This window comes from Camelus ferus, chromosome 13, assembly GCF_009834535.1.
Source record: "Camelus ferus isolate YT-003-E chromosome 13, BCGSAC_Cfer_1.0, whole genome shotgun sequence".
NCBI lineage: Eukaryota > Metazoa > Chordata > Mammalia > Artiodactyla > Camelidae > Camelus > Camelus ferus.
The window spans coordinates 13,412,812-13,434,982 of NC_045708.1; the positions used below are offsets into that span (position 1 = coordinate 13,412,812).

The window sequence follows — 22,171 nt, forward strand, 5'->3', positions numbered from 1 at the left end:
TGTGCAGTGAGCAAGGGGTTAAAAGTCTCTGGTGATATCAGTGCTAGATGAATGTTTCTTTGATTCTCACCTGGTGGAAAGAAGAAGGAGTGGGAAGAACACTGGGTGGGAAGGATGCCAGGGTGCAGGGGTGGCCCAGCCAGGTTGTGGGCAAGTGGCTAGTTTTCAGGGACATGGTTTTTGGGAGCCCTGAGTGAAGGCAGGATCCACCTAGAGAAGTGGAAAAGTAGGCCAAGGCAGAAGCCTTTAGGCAAGATCAAGGTGGGGTGTTCAAGTGCTGATCTTGATCAAGTTCAGGATCAAGCACAGACACCAGAACTAGAGGGCCAGAGGTCACAGCTGCAGAGCAGGGTCTGGAGGCTATTATTCAATTATGATAAGAGCAGAGAGCATTTACCCAGCATGGTCCTGGATTCCAGGAACTGTGCTAGATGCTCTCCCCCTGTTATCACAGTAATCTTCACTGTAGTAGATCCTTAACTAGTTATTGTAGCAGGGTCTGTTAGAGGTAAACTTGCTCAGTCTTTGAAAATATCTTTTGGCTTCCATCTTGATTGATAGTTTAGCTGGATATAGAATTTTAGATTGGCAGTTCTTTTTCTTTTTTCTGGCTTCTATTGTTTTGAGAAATCACATGTCTAGTTGAGCTTTCATTGTAAGTAATTTTTTTAAAATCATTTTTAAAGTAGTGATTTAAATAATTTTTTTTTGAAGTTCTGCAATTTCACTATGATGTGTGTAGGTGTAAAATATTTATCCTGCTCAAAACTCATGTTCCTTGAAACTCAGGAATCAAGTCTGGAAAATTCTCAGCCAATAAATTGGATCTCTCTCCTATTCTCTTCTTTTTGGAGTTGGTAGCAGGCAACTGTCAAACACTAACTTCTCTTTCCTATTTTCCATCTCTTTATTTCTCCATGATGCATTGTTGGTAATTTCTTCAAATCAATCTTCCAACTCATGATTTCTCTCTCTAGCTTTGTCTTATCTTTGTTTAACTCATCCACCAAGGTTTCAATTTCAATGACTGTTTTTTCATTTCTAGAATTCCCATTTGATTTATTTTAAAATCTCCCTGTTATTTTTTTCCAGTGTCTTGCTCTACACAGTTGTTTTCAATGTTTTATTTTATGTCTTTTAATAATTGTAAACCTGCTTATTTGGGGGGAGGGTAATTAGGTTTATTTATTTATAAAAGAATTTTTAATGGAGGTACTTGGGATTGAACCTAGAACCTCTTGTATGCTAAGCACACACTTTACCCTGAGTTATACCCTCACCCCCCTAATTTATATCTTTAATAATTGTAAACCTGCCCTTGTTTTTGGTGGGGGGCTCCTTCAGACTGCTCTGTTGAGGACTGAGGGCCTAATTCTGATGTTAGTTTGTCTGTAATTTTTCCATGTAGTGGGTTTTTCCCCTTGTGTGTTTTTTCATCTGAAAGATAAGTTCATCTTTAAAGCTGCTCTTATATGCAAATCTGTATAGTTCAGATTGAGGACCCATTTTTTCTCCAGAGTACTCTGGTGTCAGTTTTTTGACTTGGGGAATTCCTGGATCACGCAGGTGGTGTAAACGTGAACCCTAAACCCAAGTGAGGCATGGTCCTGTGTCTCTGAATTCCCTGAATTTCCTCCCTTCCAGTCAGCGCAACATGCTTATTACTGTGGTCCTGCTCCCTCCTTGCTTCTCACCTCTGGTGACTTCCTTTACTTTTTGGAAGCTCAGCTAAGCGTTTAAAAACATATTTGCTATAGTTTACCTATCATTTCTGGAGTACTCGTAGGAGGAGAATTTTCAGGCTAATCAGTTCACACGGTTGCCACTCTAGAACTTGCTACTATAGCTCTAATATTTCTCCATCATATGTTAGTCATCTCTCTTTTTAAAGAAAAAGGACAGGCCTCAGGCTCAGAGCCTTTGGCAGGGGACAGCATCATGCTAGATCTTATAAGAATTGTTTTATTTTTAAAGTTTTAATGATTCCTTTCAGGTATGACAATACTGAGTTTCCATTTGAGGTAATGGTTCTTTATAAAATAAATTTACTTAAGATTATGAGTTGATATGAAAATATTATATCGGAACACCCATGCCAAAAGAAATGACTCGAATCATGAACCTGTTTAATAACTCCTGTGGTTGGGAACCTGGCTGTCAGTCCACAGTGGTTAGTACCCTCCTGCTAATGGTGACAACCTGCTGGCTTCACGGCATTGGCTACAGTTTAGCAAGTTGAGTCGACTTAACATTTGATGTTCTTTGGACTGCAACACGAGGTTTGCTTTCTGACGGCACAGCTATTCTAAAAGGTGGTCATATTTCAACTGGTACTTTACTGAATGTGACTGGATCTAGGGACAAAATAAGATTTCCCTGTGGTTGCTTCCTCTTACCCCTAACCCCCAAAGCTTTACAACTTTTTATTCCCTGTCAGAAACAGACGGCACAGCGACTGATGCCTAATACATGCAAACAAGGAAGATATAGCAGGTGACAGGGGAGTTTCTCAGGCAGCAGGAGCAGCTGCTCAGTTCTGCACAGGCCCATGATGGAAGGCAGCTGGCAGACCCTCCCCAGTCAGCACTTGCTGGAAACCCCCTCGGTGCTAGGCTTGTGAAATGTGAGCCTGAAAGTCACCACAAGGTGGTGCTGCAGCGATCAGAAATGCACCAGGTGTCTCCAGGGTCGGGCCCTCCCCCAGAAGCTTCCTGAAATGCCACTGCCAAGGGGTGGGCTGACCACACCCCAGAGCACCTGCCACTCCCTGGGGTCCCTGAGAGGAACTTTGAGAAGAGAACTCCAGGCCTGGCGGTGCCTTTAACAAGCTTTGCATCCTGGATAAGCTGGGCCAACACTCAGCTATCAAATTAAGGGACAGGTCTAGGGTCCCCATGGGGCCATGGAGAGAGTCCTGCTGTGGGAGTCAGGCAGCCCTGGGGCCCACCCTCTGCTCCTTCACTTATGCCTGTGTGACTGTGAACAAATGAGACTCTAACTGGGAAGGGCCTGGCAGGAAGGGCACTCAGTCAGCTGGCTTCATTTGGTGCAGTTCAACAAGCCTCTTATCGGGTATTGAAGGCTGGGCTGAACTGGCGGCTGGAGATCTCAGCCTCTGGGAAGCGGAGAGAGAGCAGAGGGGCCTTTGGGACCAGCAGATGGGCAGGTTTGTGCAGTCACAGGCAGGGGTGGCTGGGATGGGGTGGGGGGCGTGATCGGCGGGGAGCCCTTCCCATCTGTGATCTCAGCAGGCGGATGGAGTCTGGCTGACCTTTGTCCCTTCAGTGCCCTGCACAGGTGCTGGCACGTGGTGGGTCCTCAGCTGACCGATGGGTAAATACAGACATCAAGTGAAAGCACTGACATGAAAGACTCAAGTCACAGCCTGCATCCAGGTCCCTGCTTTCCGCTCAACAGGTCCAACCCCTGCGTTCTGGACCCTGCTCATCTCTCCAACCTCACCTCTGCCAACTTCCCAGCAGAAACCTTGGCTCAGGTCGCCTGCCCTCCCCAGACTGTTCATCCTTCTCCCTCTGGGTCTCTGTTGTTGCCAGTCCCCAGCTCGAAGGCCTGTCTCCCTTGCAGCCTCTCAAGGTTTACCTTTTCTCTCAAGACCTGCCACCTCCTCCTTGAAGCCTCCCCTGCCACCTGGAAAGAAAGGCTCCCTCCTGGGAACTGCTTAATATCTGGGCCCTTGCAATGAGGCATTTGGTACTGTTACTGCCCTTGTTTTAAGGCTGGTGTCCACTCTCTTACTCAGATTTGAGGCAATTTGAGGGCTGCAAGCTTATGACGAGAGGCAACATAAAGAAGGAAGTGGTTTAGAGTCAGACGCACCTAAATTAGAATCCCAGATCTGCTTGTTACTGGCTGTGTGCCCTTGGACAAGTCACATAACTTCCCTGGGCGTCTAGTTCCCCATCCATAAAAATGGAAACTGTTAACACCTGCTTCCAGGTGTAATGACGTCCACACCTTTCTAGGTGACTGGGAAGAAGACTGAGATGGAGTCTATTGCTACCTGGCACACAGTAGGTCCTCAATAAACGTCAGCTCCCCTCCTGCTTCCCCTCATCTTGGAAGGATGGCTTCTTATTTTGGAGATGAGCAGCTGTTCTCCATCAAACTCCTGCAGAGGAAAGTAGGATGAACAGGCAGGATGCACTAAAAGCCATGCTTTCCGCTGCTTTCTAAGCTGTGATCCAGGTTCAACAAGAGTCCCCTGAAGCCTCAATCTCCAGCCACGGCTAAGTTACAAAGTGTAAAATCACCCCAATGAAGATCCACCCTGGGACTGGTCCCCTAGTTAACATTCTTCCAAGTACCCAGGTGCTCAAAGCTGAAGAAATCATCTCCAGTCTGAGTGTCTGCAGACACCCCTGCGACAACCTGACAATTAGGCAGCCCCTTGGAAAGGTCATCCCCAACCATGACGTGTCCTCAGAGCTCCAGGTGGGTAACCTTTCCATCAAGAGCTGTTTGAGGTTCTGATGGCTAATTGGGCCAGAACCTGAGCACTTCGCTCCTAAAAGGAGAGGGTGCAACCGTCAGACAGAATGTCAGGTTGAAACGGAAGGTCTTGTTACTTGTGGAGCTGGCATCTCCACGTCCCCTCGTGGAAGTGAGAAACAGGTACTTTATATTCTTTCAATGCTTTCTGTTTTTGCTTCGATTGCTCGGAAGCTAGTAGTTAAATTCACAGCTCAATGATAGCAAGTGGGTAATAACAGGAGAAAATATAACAATAACAGTAAGTGACAAAGAGAGTGGGGACTGAATGCCGACTACTCGTCAGCCTTCTGCTAAGTGCTTTACATGTATTATTCCACTTAATCCTTCCAGTCATGCTCTGACGAAGGCATTAGTAGACCCATTTCACAGACGAGGAGACTGAGGCACAGGGACTAGGTACATGTGCTCAGCTAGTAAGTGGCAGAGCTGGGATTCAGATCCAGGCCCGGCTGCAAAGTCCACTCTCCTGCATTTGGGCTTCCCAACCGCCTCACCCCTCCTGCTCACATCGGTGTTCTTTCTGGTTCTAATGTTTTACATTTATCTATAAGCTGTTGCTCTCACGGCTGGATTTCCTGAGAAGTCGTGGAAATCCAGGAGATGAGGCTTTGCATGAATACATGGATGAGTAAATGAGTGAACCAAAGATGGAAGAAATGAAGAATAAAGAACATACTGGAGACCTGAAAGGTCAGAGTTCACACGGGGACATCCGTGCTGGGGTGGCAGGGACAGGGGCTCCCAAACTCAGACTCTGTCATTAAAACACAAAGTGTGGGGAACACACTAACTAGAGGCAGGAATGTTCTAGTCTTCTGTTCTACAAAACAGGCCAGGCAATTTTCTAAAAGACAGCTGTTTTGGTGATGGCGGCTAAGCAGGCTTGATGGTCATGGACATCTTAGATACAGAGGGAAAATAACCCGACAGTTTCCATTACAGAATGCTGTGAACTGAGACGGTTCATTAATATGTAAATTAAGAGGACTTGGGGTGTTTGCTTCCCCTGCTGGAACCCCCAGTCCCCACAGGAATGCTCCTCACTGGCCAGGGTCTGGATTCTTCAGTTTTTATCAACCAGGACTCAGGCACAGGACCTGTTCACACTAAACTCTGGGTGAGGGGATGGCCAGGGAGGGAAGGAAACTGGAAGCAGTCGCTGGAGAGGGGATCTGTCCATGGGACTGGGACGGTCCTCAGGGCTCACCAGGGCCAGAATGAGAAGAATGCCGTCCATCTCCCCGTGCTCACTGCAGAAGCTCTGGCAGATAGTCTGTTTTGCCCAGGAGCTCGGACAGGGAGCACGGACGCCTGCTCCATCTCCTTGCAAGTGACAATTCTTGGTGGGCCGAAATGAATCAGCCTTCAGTTCCCGACACGGTCTCTTGCCAACGTGCTTAGTGGGCCTCTGATCAGCTCGGGGTTCCAAATGGATAAAATCATGTTTCTGAAAGGCCGAGGAGCAGATCTGGGGACATGCTGGCCACCCAGGCACTGAAGCCCTTGGGGCTCTGTTGGGGTGCCAGCGGCCCCCCTGGACATATCTGGACACCAGCACCCTAGTTGGCACTGGGGGTCTATGGCCAATTGGTGGGAGGAGGGTGACATGGATCAAGCGGTGACTAAGCCTAGAGGGTTAATTAATGGTGGAGCAGGGGGGCCGGGCCCCAGAGGTGAGGCCAGAGCAAGGCCCCAGGGCCCCGCTTTTACACAGCTGAGACAACCCAGGTTCCGTGTGCGAGCAAACGCACTTCAGCAGGTGCGACCGCTAAGGTCAAGGATGTCTGAGTTGCTAAGAGGACGCAAATGCCTTTCAAAGGGGGTCAGCCTAGTCTGCAGCCAAACCTGTTCAAAAGTTTTATTAAAGGAGAAAACGAATCCTACGTTTTGCTCCATTCCTTCCCTGGGAGCTGCCAGTCTGAAGATGTTAGTTTCTTCCAGAGAGCTCAGAGGCAGCGAGCCACAGTGAGCCTGGGAAATCCACCTGGATAAACTACTGGAGGCGGGAGCAAGGAACTCTGATTCACTGCCAAGCACCGTGTGGTCACAGCCACCTTACTGAGAGGCCAGCCGGGCAGTCAGGCTGGAGCTGGACCCTGGGCCCTCCATATATACCTTTATGTACCTCTTCTTTGTGCCAAGTCCCACACCCAGTGCTGGTGACACAAGGAAGAAGGAAATGGATATGGTCCCGGCCCTCAACCTCTTCATTGTCAAAACAGGAACATCCATACCTACATCTTAGGGTCAGAAAACATGCAAAGCACTTAGCAGAGTGCCTGGTACACGGTATGTACAACAAGCAGTAGCTATTAAGTCCCAAGAGGCCTCAGCTTCCCATCTGACTAGTCAGCCTGAAGCTCAGAGGTCAGGTGACTTGCCTTACGCCACCTAGACAGTAACCAGCAGAGCCTGGACTTGAGCTCAGGTCACCATCCCTTGCATCCTGAAGGCACAAAGAGCAGGAATCAAATGGAGCCAGAAGACAGAAGAAGAAGAGGTGGGGGAGCCAGGACCGACGTAATTAACGCGCTCCGAGATGCCCAGAGCGCGGCGGGCCCTGCGGGCTTTGATTGGCTGAGTGAAAACATGAACCGGCAAGCTGGCTTATCACACGGTGTCTTGCCAACGGCACGGACAGGGCCACCGGCCAGAGACACTATGTCATGTCACTAATTAACTCCCTTCCGATCTTTTGGGCGTGGAGAGGAGAATAAATGCATAAATAACTGAAGCAGAACTGATTTCTCGGTTTGTGTGGCCGTTTCCTGGCTCAGCCAGATACCCTGAGTCAGTTTGAATTGAGCTCTGTCCAACTACTCAATTTCTGAAACCTTGTCAAGTAAATACATAGAAAAATGGACAATTCACTGTGACCAGGGGCCCAGGGGCCGTCGGGGAGTACCTGGATCGTGGCTCTTCTTGGCATCAGGCACTGCCCCTCCACCCACCCTTGCCACCTGCTGGGGCCAGAAATGCCTTTGGTCGGAGGGTCAGTTGCTTCCGGAGCAAATTCCTCCTGCCGGCTGGCTGATGGAGCGCTGTCAGAGGTGGACTGCTCGTCTCTGGGAATTCTGGCTGCATTCATTTCCTGCCCACAGGCCCCAATGTTTGGCAGGCGGGATCACTGTGCAGAGTGAACACGTGCAGGCTGATGGCGCCTGCGGGGAAGCCTGGAAGCCGAGTGGCCTAAGGGCCCTGGGTCACTAGGAGGCTTGGGCGATAGGCTGTTCAGCTGGCCCGGGTCTCGGGGGCTGTGCTGAGCTGAGGCAGCTCAAGCCTGTCACCACCCGAAGGCCTTGGCCCTGTTCTCGGCAGCAGCAGCACTCACAGCAAACTTCATGGGGTTTTCACGTCCCTCGTTAACGAATCAACTGCTGACAGGTATCGGGTACCTCGTGTGTGCTGAGTCCTGGGCCAGGAGTGGCGAACAGAACAGACAATGCCAGACCCAAAGCTGTGAATGCAGAGACAGACAGCTGTTTAAGGGGGAGGCAGGGAGCAGGGGCAGCTGGACCAAGGAGAGTGGCCCACGTTTCAGGGTCGGGCGCTGGGCACAGATTCCAGCTCTGCCATCTCCCGGCTCTGCCTTTGGGCAAATCCCTTCAACTCTGAGTCTCAGGGTCCTTGTCTGCCTCTCTGTGAAATGTGCTGAATTACACGCCTGCCTCCTGAGGATGCATGAGGATCAGAGTTAAAAAAACTAAACACACACACACACAAACAAATACAGAAACAGACTCAGATATAGAAAACAAACTTATGGCTACCGGAGGGGAAGGCGGGGGTGGAGGGATAAATTAGGAGTTCAGGATTTGCAAATACACACTACTATGTATAAAACAGATAAACAGCAGGTCCCTACTGTACAGCACAGGGAACTATATTCAATACCTTGTAATGGCCTATTATGAAAAAGAATATGAAAAGGAATATGTATACATATGTATATAACTGAATCACTCTGCTACACACCAGAAATTCACACAACATTGTAAACCAACTATAGTCCAATAAAAAAACATAAACTGTCACTGTTAGGCATCAGCACAGACCTCCGATCTGTGGTGACCGACACCAAAAACAAACAAATGCACACTTTACCCTCTGAAGTAAAGCAAGGATAATGGGGTCACCTTGTCCAGCTCTAGTTCCCCAAATGAAGGAGCATTTCCTATGAGCTGCTGACTCCCTAATAAGCATCCTGTCCCCAGTGTTTGGGATGCTGACGTCTGGAGAGCTTGCGTCCTTGTGGCTCCACCAATAATAACCTCAGGAGAAAATGGCTGCTTTTTCATCAAGACCAGACTGATGGAAGAAAGATCAGTAACCCTGGGGATCCTGAGTGTGTGTGTGTTTCCCCTTTAAGAACCTGGTGTGTGTGTGTAATTTGGCAAGCCAGATCTTCTGAAGTCTAATTAGTTTATACCTTTTGGCAAGAAACAACTTTTCTAAATGCTCCCTGGTCTGAGGCTTCCTTCCACATGGAACATGGAGGAGGGAGCTTGTAAGCCCCACCCTGAAGGATGCGTCTGCGCTGGCTCCACGCCTTGGGGCGGGGTAGGGGAAAGGACGGTGAGGACAGGTGTAAAGCCACAGGATGCCTGGACAAAAGCAGACAGGAGTCACCAGGAACTCCCTGTTTTCCTTCTTGGCAGAGAGGAGCTCTGGGTGTGGCTGAAGGAAGGCAGTTGATGGGAATCTCAGGACTTGAAACCAAAAAATCCTAAGGGACCCACCTGAGCACATTAAGCCTTAGCTGTAAAATGGAGATAATTATCCTGACCTTAGGTTGCTATAAGAATTAGAGAACAAGTCATGAAAAAGGGCCTGGGTTAGCCATTGTAGATCCGAATTCCAGCTGCATCATTACCAGTCCTGCAACCATGGACTAATTACGCCCCCTCTGTAAGCCTCAGTTTCCTCATCCGCAAAATGGGGATAATTAAAACCTCATAGGATTATTGCGAGGAGTAAATAAAACAAGGCATGTGAAGTGTTTAGCTGGGTCTGGTACATAGTAAGTGCCCAATAACTGTTAGCTGGCGAGATGACGATGATGATGATAATGAATCGATCATGGAAGCAGGTAGTAGGGATCTCAGTTAACCCCCGCTGAATCTGGGTCTATTTCTGCATGAAGATTCCCCAGCCACATCAGGCATTGAAATACTCATCTAGAAAGCAAGGGAGTCCCACTGGGAGTCAGTCCTTCCACTCAGCCTGGGCACACCTGAATATGTGGCAAGATGGCTCTGAGAATCTAACTAACTGACGGAGAAAGCTCAGCAGACACCTTGACAGTCTCTAAGGTGACGCACACATACGGGTAGAGAGTGGTCCAGCCCCCGAGGAGCCTCTGCAAACCCAAACCACCTGCCTGGGCTGTGGGAGGAGCAGAGCACACTTGGAAGCTTTGCTGAGCATCTGACTGCATTCTGGGGGGCTGGCTTCTTGTGTCTCCTTCTATTTCCTAAACCAAGTACTTACAGGCTTTATGTGGTGGAGCCATTTGTCTCCACCTAAGGGCAGGACACTCAGATTAAGGATGTCAGCCTCACCCAGGTGGCTGCCCTAGAACTTGGTATGGAAGAACAGTAAGAGCTCCTTTTCCTGAGCGCCTACTGTGCACTGAGAGCTTTTCAGATGACTGACACACATCACTGCCGACTCCCACAGCCATTCTGCAAGACCCCAACTCATGTCTCAGGGAGGGCAGATTATTTAACAGGCTGGACTGTCAGCTCCATGAGGGCAGGAGCTGTACTGGCTGGTTTGTCGCCATCTCCTCAAAGCCCAGCCTAGTGCCTGGCACACAGTAGGTGCTTCACGGATACAAGCCAATGGAGTGAATTTGATTTTGACTAGTTCTCTACTGGGAAGGTCTGATATGAGACACTGTTTTGAGTGAAAACATCCAACCAGGAGGGGCCCCAAATAATAGTATAAACAGGAGCTCTGGAGTCAGAGAAAGGTGTCAAAATTGTAGTTCTCGGGCAAGCAACTCCACTTTTCTCTAAGCCTCACTCTTCTCATTTGAAAAATGGGGGCAGGACTATTCGTCTCGTGAGGTCGTTGTGAGGGTTGAGGAGACGGTACATACATCCCCGAGCAAGAACCAGGCGGAGAGCTGGGCCCTCATGAGTGGCTGCAGTTGCCACCGCTGCTCTGACTGGTGCAGCCACTCCCACTTGCGGGCACCTCTTCATTTTCAAGGCATTTTCACCAGGTCACCTCCCCTGCTTCTCCGGCTCCTGGGCACGGTCTGGAGCCAATCACCATCAACACAGCTCAGAGCTTTGCCTGCCTGGGGCCTGCTCCCTGCCAGACTGGACCCAGCTCTGGTCCTCTGGTAGGTAATGTGCTGGGTGTCATTCCTGCTTTTGTCTGCGTGGGGCTCCTTGGCCCAGCTCCGGGGCTCCTGGGGGCTCTCACCCAAGCATCCTCAGGGCCTGCTCCCCTCTGGCTTTCCATCAAGATGTACTTCTATCCCCTAAGTTGTAAGGCAAAACAAGGGAAGAGAGGAAAGTCCCTATTTTGTAGATAAAGACACAGAGGCTCAGCGAGGATGGTGTCTGGCTGAGGCCTCAGCTGAGAATTAGTTCCAGAGGCCAGAATCCACTTAGGGTCTTCTGGCTACCAACTGAGAGTGTTCAGGAAGTGAAGCCCACTATTGGATGCTACTTTTATGGAAGTATGAGTTCCCTGCAGTGGACATCAGGTGTGTGTGGCAGCCACCGGGGCCATTCCTGACATAGTTCTGCGTCTTTCCCTTCTGAGCACATGGTAGGAATACATTCACTGGCCCTTCCTGGATGTTAGGAATGTCCACTTGCCTTGCTCTGGCCAATGAAACATGAGTGACAGTGTTGTGTTACTTCCAGGTGAAAACATTGTAAGAGCCAGTGCCTAACTCACCACAATCTCCATCCCCCCTGCAGGAGCCTCTGTCAGCCTGGATCTCTGAGCAGCTACAAAGATCAGAGCCCTCTGCTTACCCACAGTGGACAGGCAGCATGAGAAGTGAACCTTTGTTGTGTTACTCCTTGAAGATCTAGGGGATGTTTGTCACTGCAGCATAACCTAGCCTATCCTGACTGATATGATGTGAACATTGATAACGTTTGACAGCTCACTTATAGAGCGCCCTCTGTTGGCTTTATCCTGGGTACAGGAGGAACAGAGGTTGGTCAGACACGACTGCCCTCACGGGGCTTGTAGTCTGGACTCCTATTTGAAAGGAAGCTGCCCACACTGAGCTTGAGGGAGAGGCAGGCCCGGGTGAGGGGCACCTTGTCACCTGGTGAATGGCGGCATACCCCTAAGCAGTAACCCCCTGCTGTTTGCAACATCCACCAAGAGCGGAAGGTGAACCTGGGAAAGGATGACTGCTACAGGCAGCTTTTCTTAGGGGAGGGGAGAGAAGGACAGGCTGGCTGTAGCTGGGAGGGAGGGGTGGGGGAGGCTGGCTGAGGCTTCTGAGCTCAGGGATTTATTGCCTCATTTTACTACTCAGTCTTGAGGGAATCTACAAAACAATTAGCGGATTCAATCGCATTAAACTAATTCCTCTTTTACATCCCCTAACTCAGATAATGACAGCTTTCCCGCAATTAGGAGAGGGTCTCCTCCATGTGCAGATTAACTGGGTGTTAAACAAGCAGGGCTGCCTGGAACCAGACGGCCAAGCTGGAAGGAATTAGACATGGAACAGCAGCTCCAGGCAGAGGGTGAATTAATTCATTCATGACCCTGGGCCGCTGGAGACTTGGAGGTGCCCCGTGAGTAACACAAGGCCAGGACTTGGGAGGGGGTGGCCAAGGAAGAGGGGGCAAGGTGGGGGCAGGGACAGAAAGGAACCGGAACTGGGCCCCCACCCTTGTGGGAGGCCGATTTTTCTTCAACTCGGTCCATGGTCTGGGTCACCCACGTGCGCAGGGGTGCTCTAATCTGATGTGCTCGCTCCCTTGTATAAAGCCTAAGACAGATGTTGGCATAACAGAAATGCTCAGTCCCAGGCTCTTATTACATGCCAGCATTTATCTGCACTAGTGCACTTAATCCTCACCACCTCCATGCTGAGACTATTATTATATACTGTGTTTCAGAGGTTAGGCGACCTGCTTAGTAGTGAGTGTGGGATTCAAACCAGATGCCCTGATGCCAGAGCCGGCACCCTCGCAGTAACTGACCTGGGATCTCAGTGGGGAGGAGCTGCGTGGCCCCGTCACCTGACGCCCGCGGAGGCCTGCGCCTGAGCCGTCCTTCCAGCTGTGCCTGGCCCCCCCTCTGTGGGGAGGTGGGGACTGGGGTGATAAGTTGTAAAGCCCTGGAGGCCAGAGGCTTTCTGGATGGCTGGGAAGAGGGCGTGGGAGAACTGCAGGAAGATGAAGGCCACGTGTGTGTGCCAATATGCAGGCATGTGAGTGTATTTTTTGTGAGTATGTGTATGTCCATTTTTTATTCATTTTACTTTGTGATCTGGGTGGCCTTGGGCCCAAATCCCCTGGGGGCCATCGGAGAGACTGTGCACAAGTGCCCAGCTCTCTGGGTTCAGGACCTCTGAGTTCCCCAGAGTCAGAGTCAGGATTACCATTTGGCAAATATTTGCTCCCCTCCCACTCCGCTGTGGACAGAGCACACTGCCCCACCCCACTGACCTAGGGCTTGGCTATCATTTGCTTTGGCCAACAGAATGTATGGAAGATTCAAGATCACCGAAAATTCTTTGCCACTCTTCCCATCCACAAAAGGAATCCTCTCTGCTCCTGCTGTGCCACATGGGAGAGAGGTTAGCCTGGGTCCCATGAACAGTGCAGCGCCCCAAGTGCCCCATGCTGTGCACCTCACCCCTCTAAGCCCCTGCTGACAGATCTGTCCCAAACCAGCCTTCCATCCTGGAGGTCTCACCTGCCAGAGGCCCAGGGCAGGGCAATCAGGATTTCCACTGCCTCAGCCTGGGAAGTGTGTGTTTGGATGGTGTGACATGATCCCAAAGGTGTCTGTAGAGGGTTAAACAGTAGCTCCCCCAAAAGATGTGCCCACCTGGAACCTGTGAGTGAGATTTTCTTTGGAAAAGATGTCTTTGCAGATGTAAGTAGGTCATGCAAATTTGCATGATCCTGAGATGAGATCATCCTGGATGTGAATGGCCCTAAAGCCACCGACAATGTTCTTAGGTGAGAAGCCACAAAGGAGACAATGATGGGAGAACAAAGGCAGAGACGGGGGTGTGGCATCTGCAAGCCGAGTGACACGGGCCCCACCAGAAGCTGGAAGAGGGAGGCTCTCCCCTAGAGCCTTCAGAGGGACCGTGGCCCTGCTGCTCTGCTGACACCCCGATTTCAGACACCTCCCACTCAAGATCCCGCATTGGAACGTAAAGGCCAATGTCATTATTAGAGGACAGTCTCACATCCACTCTAACTTACGTACAGAAGAAATACACAATGTTCCAAATGACTTAACTACTTTGTCTTTTTCAAACTATTTAAAACTTTTAACTAAGGGCTGAGAACATGGACGCCAGGAGGGTTTCCACCTGCGACAATAAGCCAGGCTTACCTTTCTCCTGCGCCATCTCTTGCAGACAGAAGTAGATGACTCTGGCTCCCAGGCTGAAGCCGATCAAGGTGACAGGCCGCCGGCCCTGGGGGAGAAAGGACACAGGTGTTGTGGGGAAGGTGCAGAGCCAGTCCTAGCAAAACATCCACCCTGACAACGGCAGCCCTGGCACACTGCTCAGCGCCTGCCTCGCGCTGAATGAAGCACGCCCGTGCTATTCCCAGCCCTGAGCTCTGATGTCTCAATCAGGAGAGTCGGGGCCCTTGTTTATGTAGGGGTGCACCTGCCGCGGGAGCTGGCTTCTTCCGAGGTGGCTGGCTGGGTTAACTCCCTTTCATCACACATCACTATCCTGCCTCTGTCTCTCCTTCCGCATCTCCCTGTGGCCGAGGACTGCAGTGAAGTGGGGCCCTTCTGGAGCCGGGAGAGGAGGCAGGAGGTGCCCCAAGGTGCAATGGGGAAGAAGGCAGAGTGACATGGTGGAGGGGGACAACCGTTCTCTTCCTAGATGGGAAAGCGGGATTTGAAATATTGGCCTTAAACTACAAGAAGAGGTAGTAAGTTAGATGTAAAGAGGAATTTTCTGATGAAAGAACTTGTAGAGAAGGCAACTCATAAGAAAAAGAAAGTTATGTGGGCTATTTGGGTACAAGTTCTTTTTTTTCCCCCAGATATGAAAGTATCCTTATTATTTGGTGGATTATTTAGCTAGGAATGGAATTCTGTATTAAAAACCAATTTTACTGGAAATAGGGACAGTCAATTGTCAAATGGGATCAAGCTCTAATATTGGAAAGTCCGGTACATTTTGAGTTCTTGTTTGCCTGTAGAAAGTTTTGGGGTACAAATTCTACATGGAAGGAGCTGATGGGTTCCAAAGGTCTAGCTGATCTCAGGACTCTCTCCCTGTCCCTTGTTTTTGTGCCAATATATGCATCCACCCTCCCCCATCTCATCTCCATTCACTACAGTGGAAACCCTCCAGCAAACAGTATTCCAGCTCTGCAGGAACTCCATGACAAAGGCTGCTGGTTATCACTCCACACCCATCCTCCCTTTGCCCTTGGTTATTAAAACCCCTGAGTTTTTCTGGGCCCACAGCTACCCAGCCAAAGACTAAGTTTCCCCAACTCCCCTGCAGCTATGGATGGCTGCAGGGCTGAGTCCTGGCCAAGGGATGTGAAAGGAAGCAACAGGTGTAACTTCTAGGCGCACCCTTCATTCTCCTTTCCCACCTCTGACTGTCTGGACTGTGGATGGACCTCTGACCGTTTGACGTGGTATTTGGACCACTGAAGATTTGCTCAGTGGTAGCTCTATACTTCTAGGACAGAACACCTGGCCTTGTCCATACCTACAGACGCCTCTTTTTCTCAGTCCTCACCTGATTACTTGCTAGAGATGCAGAGTTTATCATTCTTACTGGTCATTCATTCCTAGGACACTTTTGTCACTTGAACTGGAGGAGTAGTGAAGATCATTCACTCCCTCAAAGCCACTGGGCTACCCCGACGTGGGCTTGTCTTAGATATGATGTCTGTGTGTAAGTCAACCCCCTTGCTTCCCTGCTCCCCGTCTTCCTCCCCACACCCCACTATTCCCAGGTACCTGCTGTCGGGAGAGCAGGATGTGGGCCAGGTGCTTGCCAACCTCTGCTGATCGATGCAGACACACGCCCCAGGGATTGTCGATGACATTGGCGACCGAGAGGAGGGAGGCTGGCCACGTCAGGGCAGCCACAATGCCTGGGGAGGTGGGATATCAGTGATGAAGGCAGTGGTGGTGGGGGGTGGAGTGCCTTCTAAGGGCTAACAGATGCCTGAGTGAATGCATGCAGAGTCTTTTGGAATCTATAAGTTTTCTAAGTGTTGTCAAACTACTAAATAGTAAAGAAGAAAACTGAAGCTCATGCATCTCTGATACATGGACCAGATCTCATGTGTCCAAACATCTGCCGTGTGTGAGATTCCAAAGATGGCCCCCATTTGTCACTCCACCTTGCATTCTCCCACTTGGCCTCATAACCTTGCAGTGCCCCCTGTCCCTGCCCTGCCCATCCACTCTAGGCTCAGTCATGTCTTGGCTTTGGTCAATGAGATGTTACTAGATTCGAGGCTTGAAATGGACCCGCGCCTCTCGTGCACCTCTACCACGGGTGTGGGCTAGTCTGAGATCCCTGGAGAGGGGGAGAGACAAATGGAACAGAGCTGAGTCACCCTTGTGGCCCCAGGCCAGGCTGGCCTGATCAGTGGACAGTCAGCTGACCCACAGATGCATGAGCAGGCCCAGCAAAGAAGAGGCAAATGAAGCCTCATGACTTCTGAGCTACTGTGATAAATGATTGTTATTTTAAGTCACTGGTTTATAGGATGGCTTGTTATGCAGCAATTACTAACTGACACACCATGGGATAATGTGACTGGTTGTTTATCTGTCTTCTCCCTACAAAAACCATAAACTTTTACAGACAGGAATGTAGTCTTTGTCTCTCTGTGTTCCTAGGGACCAGCACAGTGCCTGGCTCAGGGTAGGGGAGAGGGGGCAGCTTACCAGACAACACCGTGTATTTTAGGGCCTCCTGGGCCACCATGTTGGCAAGACCACTGAGGATGGTCTCCAGGGCGTTGCCAAGCTCCATCAGGTACTTGGCTTCCCAGGCCAGGCAGTACTGCTCGCGGCTGCGGGCCAGGGCAGCCCATGGGGCGCTGAAGGTGCCTGGGGAGAGTGCAGGTAGGTGGGGTCTCTCCTGTCTGATAGAAGACGCCCCACCCTACTTTCCCAGACAGCGGCAGAAACCCACTCTCCGGTGGTGGGAGACAAGAGGCCCACCCCCCGCAGCTGACAGCGAGCAGACGGAGCCCCCAGCAGAGCCCGGGTGCCCCTGCGAGTCAGCAGCCTGGCCAGGTTCACGTCCTGCATTCATTAGTAGCTGGGCGACCTTGGGCGCATCACTATCCCGTGCTGAGCCGCACTTTGCTTAGCCGTGAAGTGGGGAGACTGGCATTTATCTCTCTTCATAGACTAGTTGTAAGAATTAAATATTTGAACTACTATACACGGAGAGCGCTATTTTCTCTCATTCTGCAGGAATTCTGACAACCGGCTGCTGAAGGTGGCAAGAGGGATACGCAGGCGCACGAGCAGCTGGCAGCATCTTGTTCACCAAACACTGCCTGGGGAATTGTCTGCAAATCTGGGGCGAGGTGTCCGAGCCCAGCTCGGCCATGACCTCACTGACTCACTCGATTTTTCTGAGCCTCCACTTTCTCCCGCAGGGACTAGAAATGGGAGGATGATGACAGCACCACCACGTGACCAATGTCAAGCAGGAAAATATAACCATGACTGTCTGTCCCCCTTTCTTCCTCCCTCCTGGAGAGGATAGTGTCACCTCTCCAGCGGGACACTCAGGTCCCCTGTGACCTGGCCCCCGCCTTCTTCATAGCCTCATCGTTTGGTAATTCCTGACTTAACACATGACCCTCTGGAAACACATGCCTTTGACTTGTTCATTCATTCATTCATTCCACAGAATGGAATGATGGCATCTGACTCACAGGTGTCGTTGGGACCACAACGAGAGGCTGCACACCAAGCATTACATAAACTGTAAAGTGCTGTCCTGCATTCTATCCACCCCGTGGCCAAGAACATGGGCTATGGAGCGAGACAGAATGAGAGTGAGTCGTGCCCTAGTCCCTGACCAGCTAGGCAACCCTGGGCAGCCCCTTTAAGCTTCAGTTTCCTCATCTGTAAAGTGTGGGTGATAATGACACCCACTTCCGTGGCCTGAAGTGAGGGACTAAGTGAGCCGATGCTTGTGAAGTGCCTGGGTTGGTGGTGAGCTACAAAATCATCATCACCATTACACAGAGTCCTATTTCAAAACGGGGTGGACTGAAGAATGTCCAACTATTCCGGTCAGACGCAGAAGCAAGCCTGTGATGATACAAGACTTCTTTCCCAGCTGTCAAGGAGACACGACGAGGTGACACATTTCCCTCCTGACCTTCATCTAGCTTGGTTAGAGTTCTCGTAACCACCCCCTCTGCCTGGGGAGCATATTGCCCTGGGCTGCAGGAGAATACTGAATTTCCTCCCCGCAAGATAAACTTGACTTTGACCTGGGGCCCATCCAGCAATGGGGGTAAAACGACCATAAGGGATTTGCTTTCCATACTGGTCTGAGTTGTAAATTCCTTCACCTAGATGCTTGCTCTCGCTCCCTCTTTTCTGTAGCGTGGATGGTATCATGAAATAAATGAAGAGGAACCCGTGAGCATTGGTCAGGAGACCTGGGTTCGAATCCTGCATCTGCCAGTTGTCTGCCGCGTGACCCCTCCTGGTTTCCTCTTCAGCCAGATCAGGATGAGAACAGCCCCCACCTCAGAGGGTGGATGTGAGGGTCACGTGGGTGGAACGCCTGACTCCAGTAGGCACGCGCTAGGTGCTCGGTCAACGTCAGAGACCAGGGACGGGGCCTGGCGATCACACACCAGGAAGACTCTGGCGCCCAGTAATGCCTCTAAGCCCGGCCTGAGCATTTTCTCACTTGCTTTCTTCTGTGTCGTTTAGAAGAGTTGTGACTTCCACCCTTGGATCCCAGGGACTTGGGGACCCAGGAGGCTCTTGCACGTGGGTCTGTTTGGGACACTCCAGACTCCCTGGCCCACCCTGCTCTCTCTCTGAGTGATGACCTGTTTGTGAGCCTCACACTAGGCACTTGCAAAAGTGAGCCAGCAGTAAGCAGACCATGGTCTTGTTCCTCAAGGCCAACCTGGTTAGAATCCTCCCAAAATTACAGCAGCAAAGGGGACTCATGTTTGTGGGATGCCACTAAAAACCGGGTGCCTTCCACATGTCACCTTGTTGAACTTAACCTGTGTAAGTACCCCGAAAGGCAGGAATCATTTCTTTCTCTTTATAAATGAAGCAGCTGAGGCACAGAGAAGTTAAACAACTTGCTTGAGGTCACACAGCCAAGATGTACTGATCTCTGACTTACGTGTTGAAAGTCTTTCTATCTGCTACTTGCTTTGAGGATAAATTCAAACTCCTTGCCACAGCTCACATGCTCCTGCCCGATCTGGCCCTGCCCATACTCCCGCCTTCCAGCTCCCTCCTCACGCCATCCTGTGCTTCTTTTGGATCTTTTGCACCACCAGGCTTTTCTACATGCAGCCCCTTTGCTTGGTATACACATCTTGCGCCTTCTTTATTTGGTTAATTTCCAGCCAGTCCTTAGCCTAAACGTCACTTCCTCTAGTAACCTCTCCCTCATTCCCCAGAAACACTCTGTTTCTCCCCTTTTGAGCCTTCCATAGACCTTCCCTGTGATTACGTGCTCAATGGCCTGTCTTCTACCTTGGACCACGCATTCCATAGAAGCAGACACTATGACTGTACTGCTCACCATTGAGTTCCTAGGGCCTGGCTCAGTGTCTGGCACATGGTGTGCACAGCACTCTATAAACACTGCTGAAAGGATGGACTGATGAATGGATGGGTGGGTGAGTGGATGGATGGATGGTTGGATGGATGGATGGATGGACAGATGATGGATGGATGGGTAGTTGGATGGATGGGTAGTTGGATGAATGGATAGACAATGGATGGAGGGATGATAGATGGATGATGGGTGGATGGATAGTTGGATGGATGGATGGATGGTAGCTAAATGGATAATGAATAGATGGATGGGAAGATAGATGTTCAATGAAGTCATCTCACCTCTCTGAGCCTCAGTTTCCTCCTCTGAAAAATGGGACTCTCCTACCTACCCCTCTAAAGACATACACAGGCAAGAACCTGACCCAGCTCAGCCAAGCCCCATCCCCGTCTGCATCCTTCCCTGACTCTGGTCCTCACGGTATTTGCCGGACGCCAGCCACCCGGTGATGGCGATGGTGATGTGCAGCTGCCTGCCTTCGGATAGGGGCAGAAATGTGAACTCTTCAATGGCCCCGACACGCTTCTTCATCTTGTACCCTAAAGATCCAGACATAAAAGTGAGAATGGGGTGACTGGGGACCCTGGGGAATGTTTGGCAGAGTGGCTGTGTACTCGCACTCAGACAGTGAGCACCAACCCTATGCCCTCGATAAACATCTCGTTTTTAAACTCCGTAAAGGTCAGTGCCTTTACTGTCCCGATTACAGATGAAGGTAAGAGGCTCCTGAAGGCTGGATACCTCTGGAGTGGAGCAGACTCAGAGCCCGGGCTCACAGCCACTGCTCTGCCTGACTTAGCTGGCTCTCTATCTTTTTTCCTGCCCACGAACTTCAGGGGTAACACACTCTTCTCAGTAAAAGTGGTTTGAACTGACCAAGATCCACATGTCCCTTGGGAAGTGGACCAGGAATCTCTGGGTGTGGTTCGGGGGCTGTGGACCCACATGACTTGGAAAAACTTCCCCAGGTGATGCTGGTAAATGAGGGGCAGCCACACGTCCTCCTACACAAGAAAGCCCAGGTGTCTCCTAGGCGGCCTGGAAGCTTCCTGGACGCTGACAAGCAGGTCCCGTCTCAGGAAGTCTACACAAGGAGCAGTTTCTCAAAGTCAGCCCTCCCCCAGACCCATGCCAAGCTCCCAGCCCAGTTCTCTGTGGAGCCTGCTACAAGTTCTGGCAAGGAGAAAAGCCACATCCTCCTTCTCCGTCTCCTGGGGAGCCATTACTGGTGAGAATCTGGGTGTGTCTGTTAAGGAGCTGGGCCACCCGGGCCAGGCCCAAAACCCCTCATCGCCTGCCACTCCTTTTTTTTTTAACCTCTATTTTTTTTAAAAATGTATTTATTTTGGAAGGGGAATTAGGTTATTTATTTATTTATTTATTTAAATGGAGGTACTAAGGATTGAACCCAGGACCTTGTGCATGCTAAGCCCGCGCTCTACCACTGAGCTATACCCTCCCCGCCCTTGCCTGCCGCCTCTGTTCCTTTGGAACCTTACCTGTCAGGCCGGCTCCAGCGGCACCGAACAGCGAGGTCATGACAGCTATGCCAGCCACTGAGCCCAGAGCTGCCGCCCCAGCACTGCCAATGATTGTCGCGGCTCCGGCAGCAACAAGAGGGGCAGCTAGACCCCCAGTCACACCTGCAAGGAAAGTGGCCCTGGTGGGTAAGGGTGGGAGGGGAGTGAGGACGCCCGCTGGGTTCTTCCTCCATCAGCTGCCCACTGCCTCTCATGGGGGCTCCTGACAATACTAGAGAACACACTCTGGGCGTGCTGGAGGCCCCTCCCGGCTCACCCCCTGCTCTCCCCACTCTTGCTCCCAGCCTGGCGTCACCCCTCACCCTGCACGATGCCCTGGCCACGTGCCACCATCTCAAGGTGGCCTTACCGATCACTGTACCGCCTCCAACCGTTGCCAGACCTATCAGGAGATAACGCTTCCACTTTCTCCGGTTCTCTTTCTTCTTCCGGGATGCCTCGGCCGTTCTGGGGGAGAAGAGGTTGGTCTCTAGGGCTGGCTGGGCCTGGGATCCCCTGACACGCCCCCCCCACCTCTCCAGCCCCCAAACTAGAACCAGTGCTGGGTACTCTGATGTACAGAGCAAGGTACCAAGGTTACCCTGGGCCCATCGACGGTTTCAAAAAGCTGAAAACATTCTAAAACCCAGCTGGGGAATCCCAGTAGGTGGGATGTCCTACTTACCCAACGGATCCATCCTAACAGGGTTGCAATTTGAATAATGAAAAGACAAAAAAATAATAATAATAGCAAAAGAAGCAAGAAATTATCTTTAAACAGATGGACCCAGAACAAGTACCAGACAGAGACTCCATCACCTCCCTCCTCCCTTCCCCTTCCCCCACTCCTCCATCTGAGCCCACCTCCCTCTGGGATGTTTGGACATCAATTTCCTGCAGAATAATCCTTCCAAAGACGGATTAGAGAAATGTCTGTACTGGAGGTGACAGTCTTGGGGCAATAGCCAGAATTGTTCAGACTTGAAATTTAAAAGTGATAAAATGTAGTACAAGGGAAGCATTTAGAGTGAACTGGGGTCAGGTGAGTCCTGAAAATGGCCCAAGAGCATCACTGAGCCCAAGTTTCCTATCTGACATTCAACCCTCGGTACTTCGGAGGCAATAA

General features: G+C 50.7%; 1 protein-coding gene across 5 annotated transcripts in view; it reads right to left on the reverse strand.

Moving 5' to 3' along the window:
- TMCO4 (transmembrane and coiled-coil domains 4) overlaps nt 1–22,171 on the reverse strand; it is a 77,765-nt gene that overhangs the window by 21,370 nt on the left and 34,224 nt on the right. For 3 of the 5 annotated variants that reach the window (XM_032495333.1, XM_032495332.1, XM_032495334.1), the window contains exons 8-13: nt 21,416–21,513; nt 21,025–21,168; nt 19,945–20,064; nt 16,627–16,791; nt 15,685–15,821; nt 14,077–14,161 (exon numbers count right to left, since the gene is read on the reverse strand). In XM_032495333.1, the coding sequence (XP_032351224.1) occupies nt 14,077–14,161; nt 15,685–15,821; nt 16,627–16,791; nt 19,945–20,064; nt 21,025–21,168; nt 21,416–21,513 (749 nt within the window). Of the gene's footprint in view, nt 1–4,021; nt 4,130–7,685; nt 7,970–14,076; nt 14,162–15,684; nt 15,822–16,626; nt 16,792–19,944; nt 20,065–21,024; nt 21,169–21,415; nt 21,514–22,171 lie in introns of those variants that run through there. The other 2 variants (XR_004325378.1, XM_032495335.1) reach the window with 2 other exon arrangements.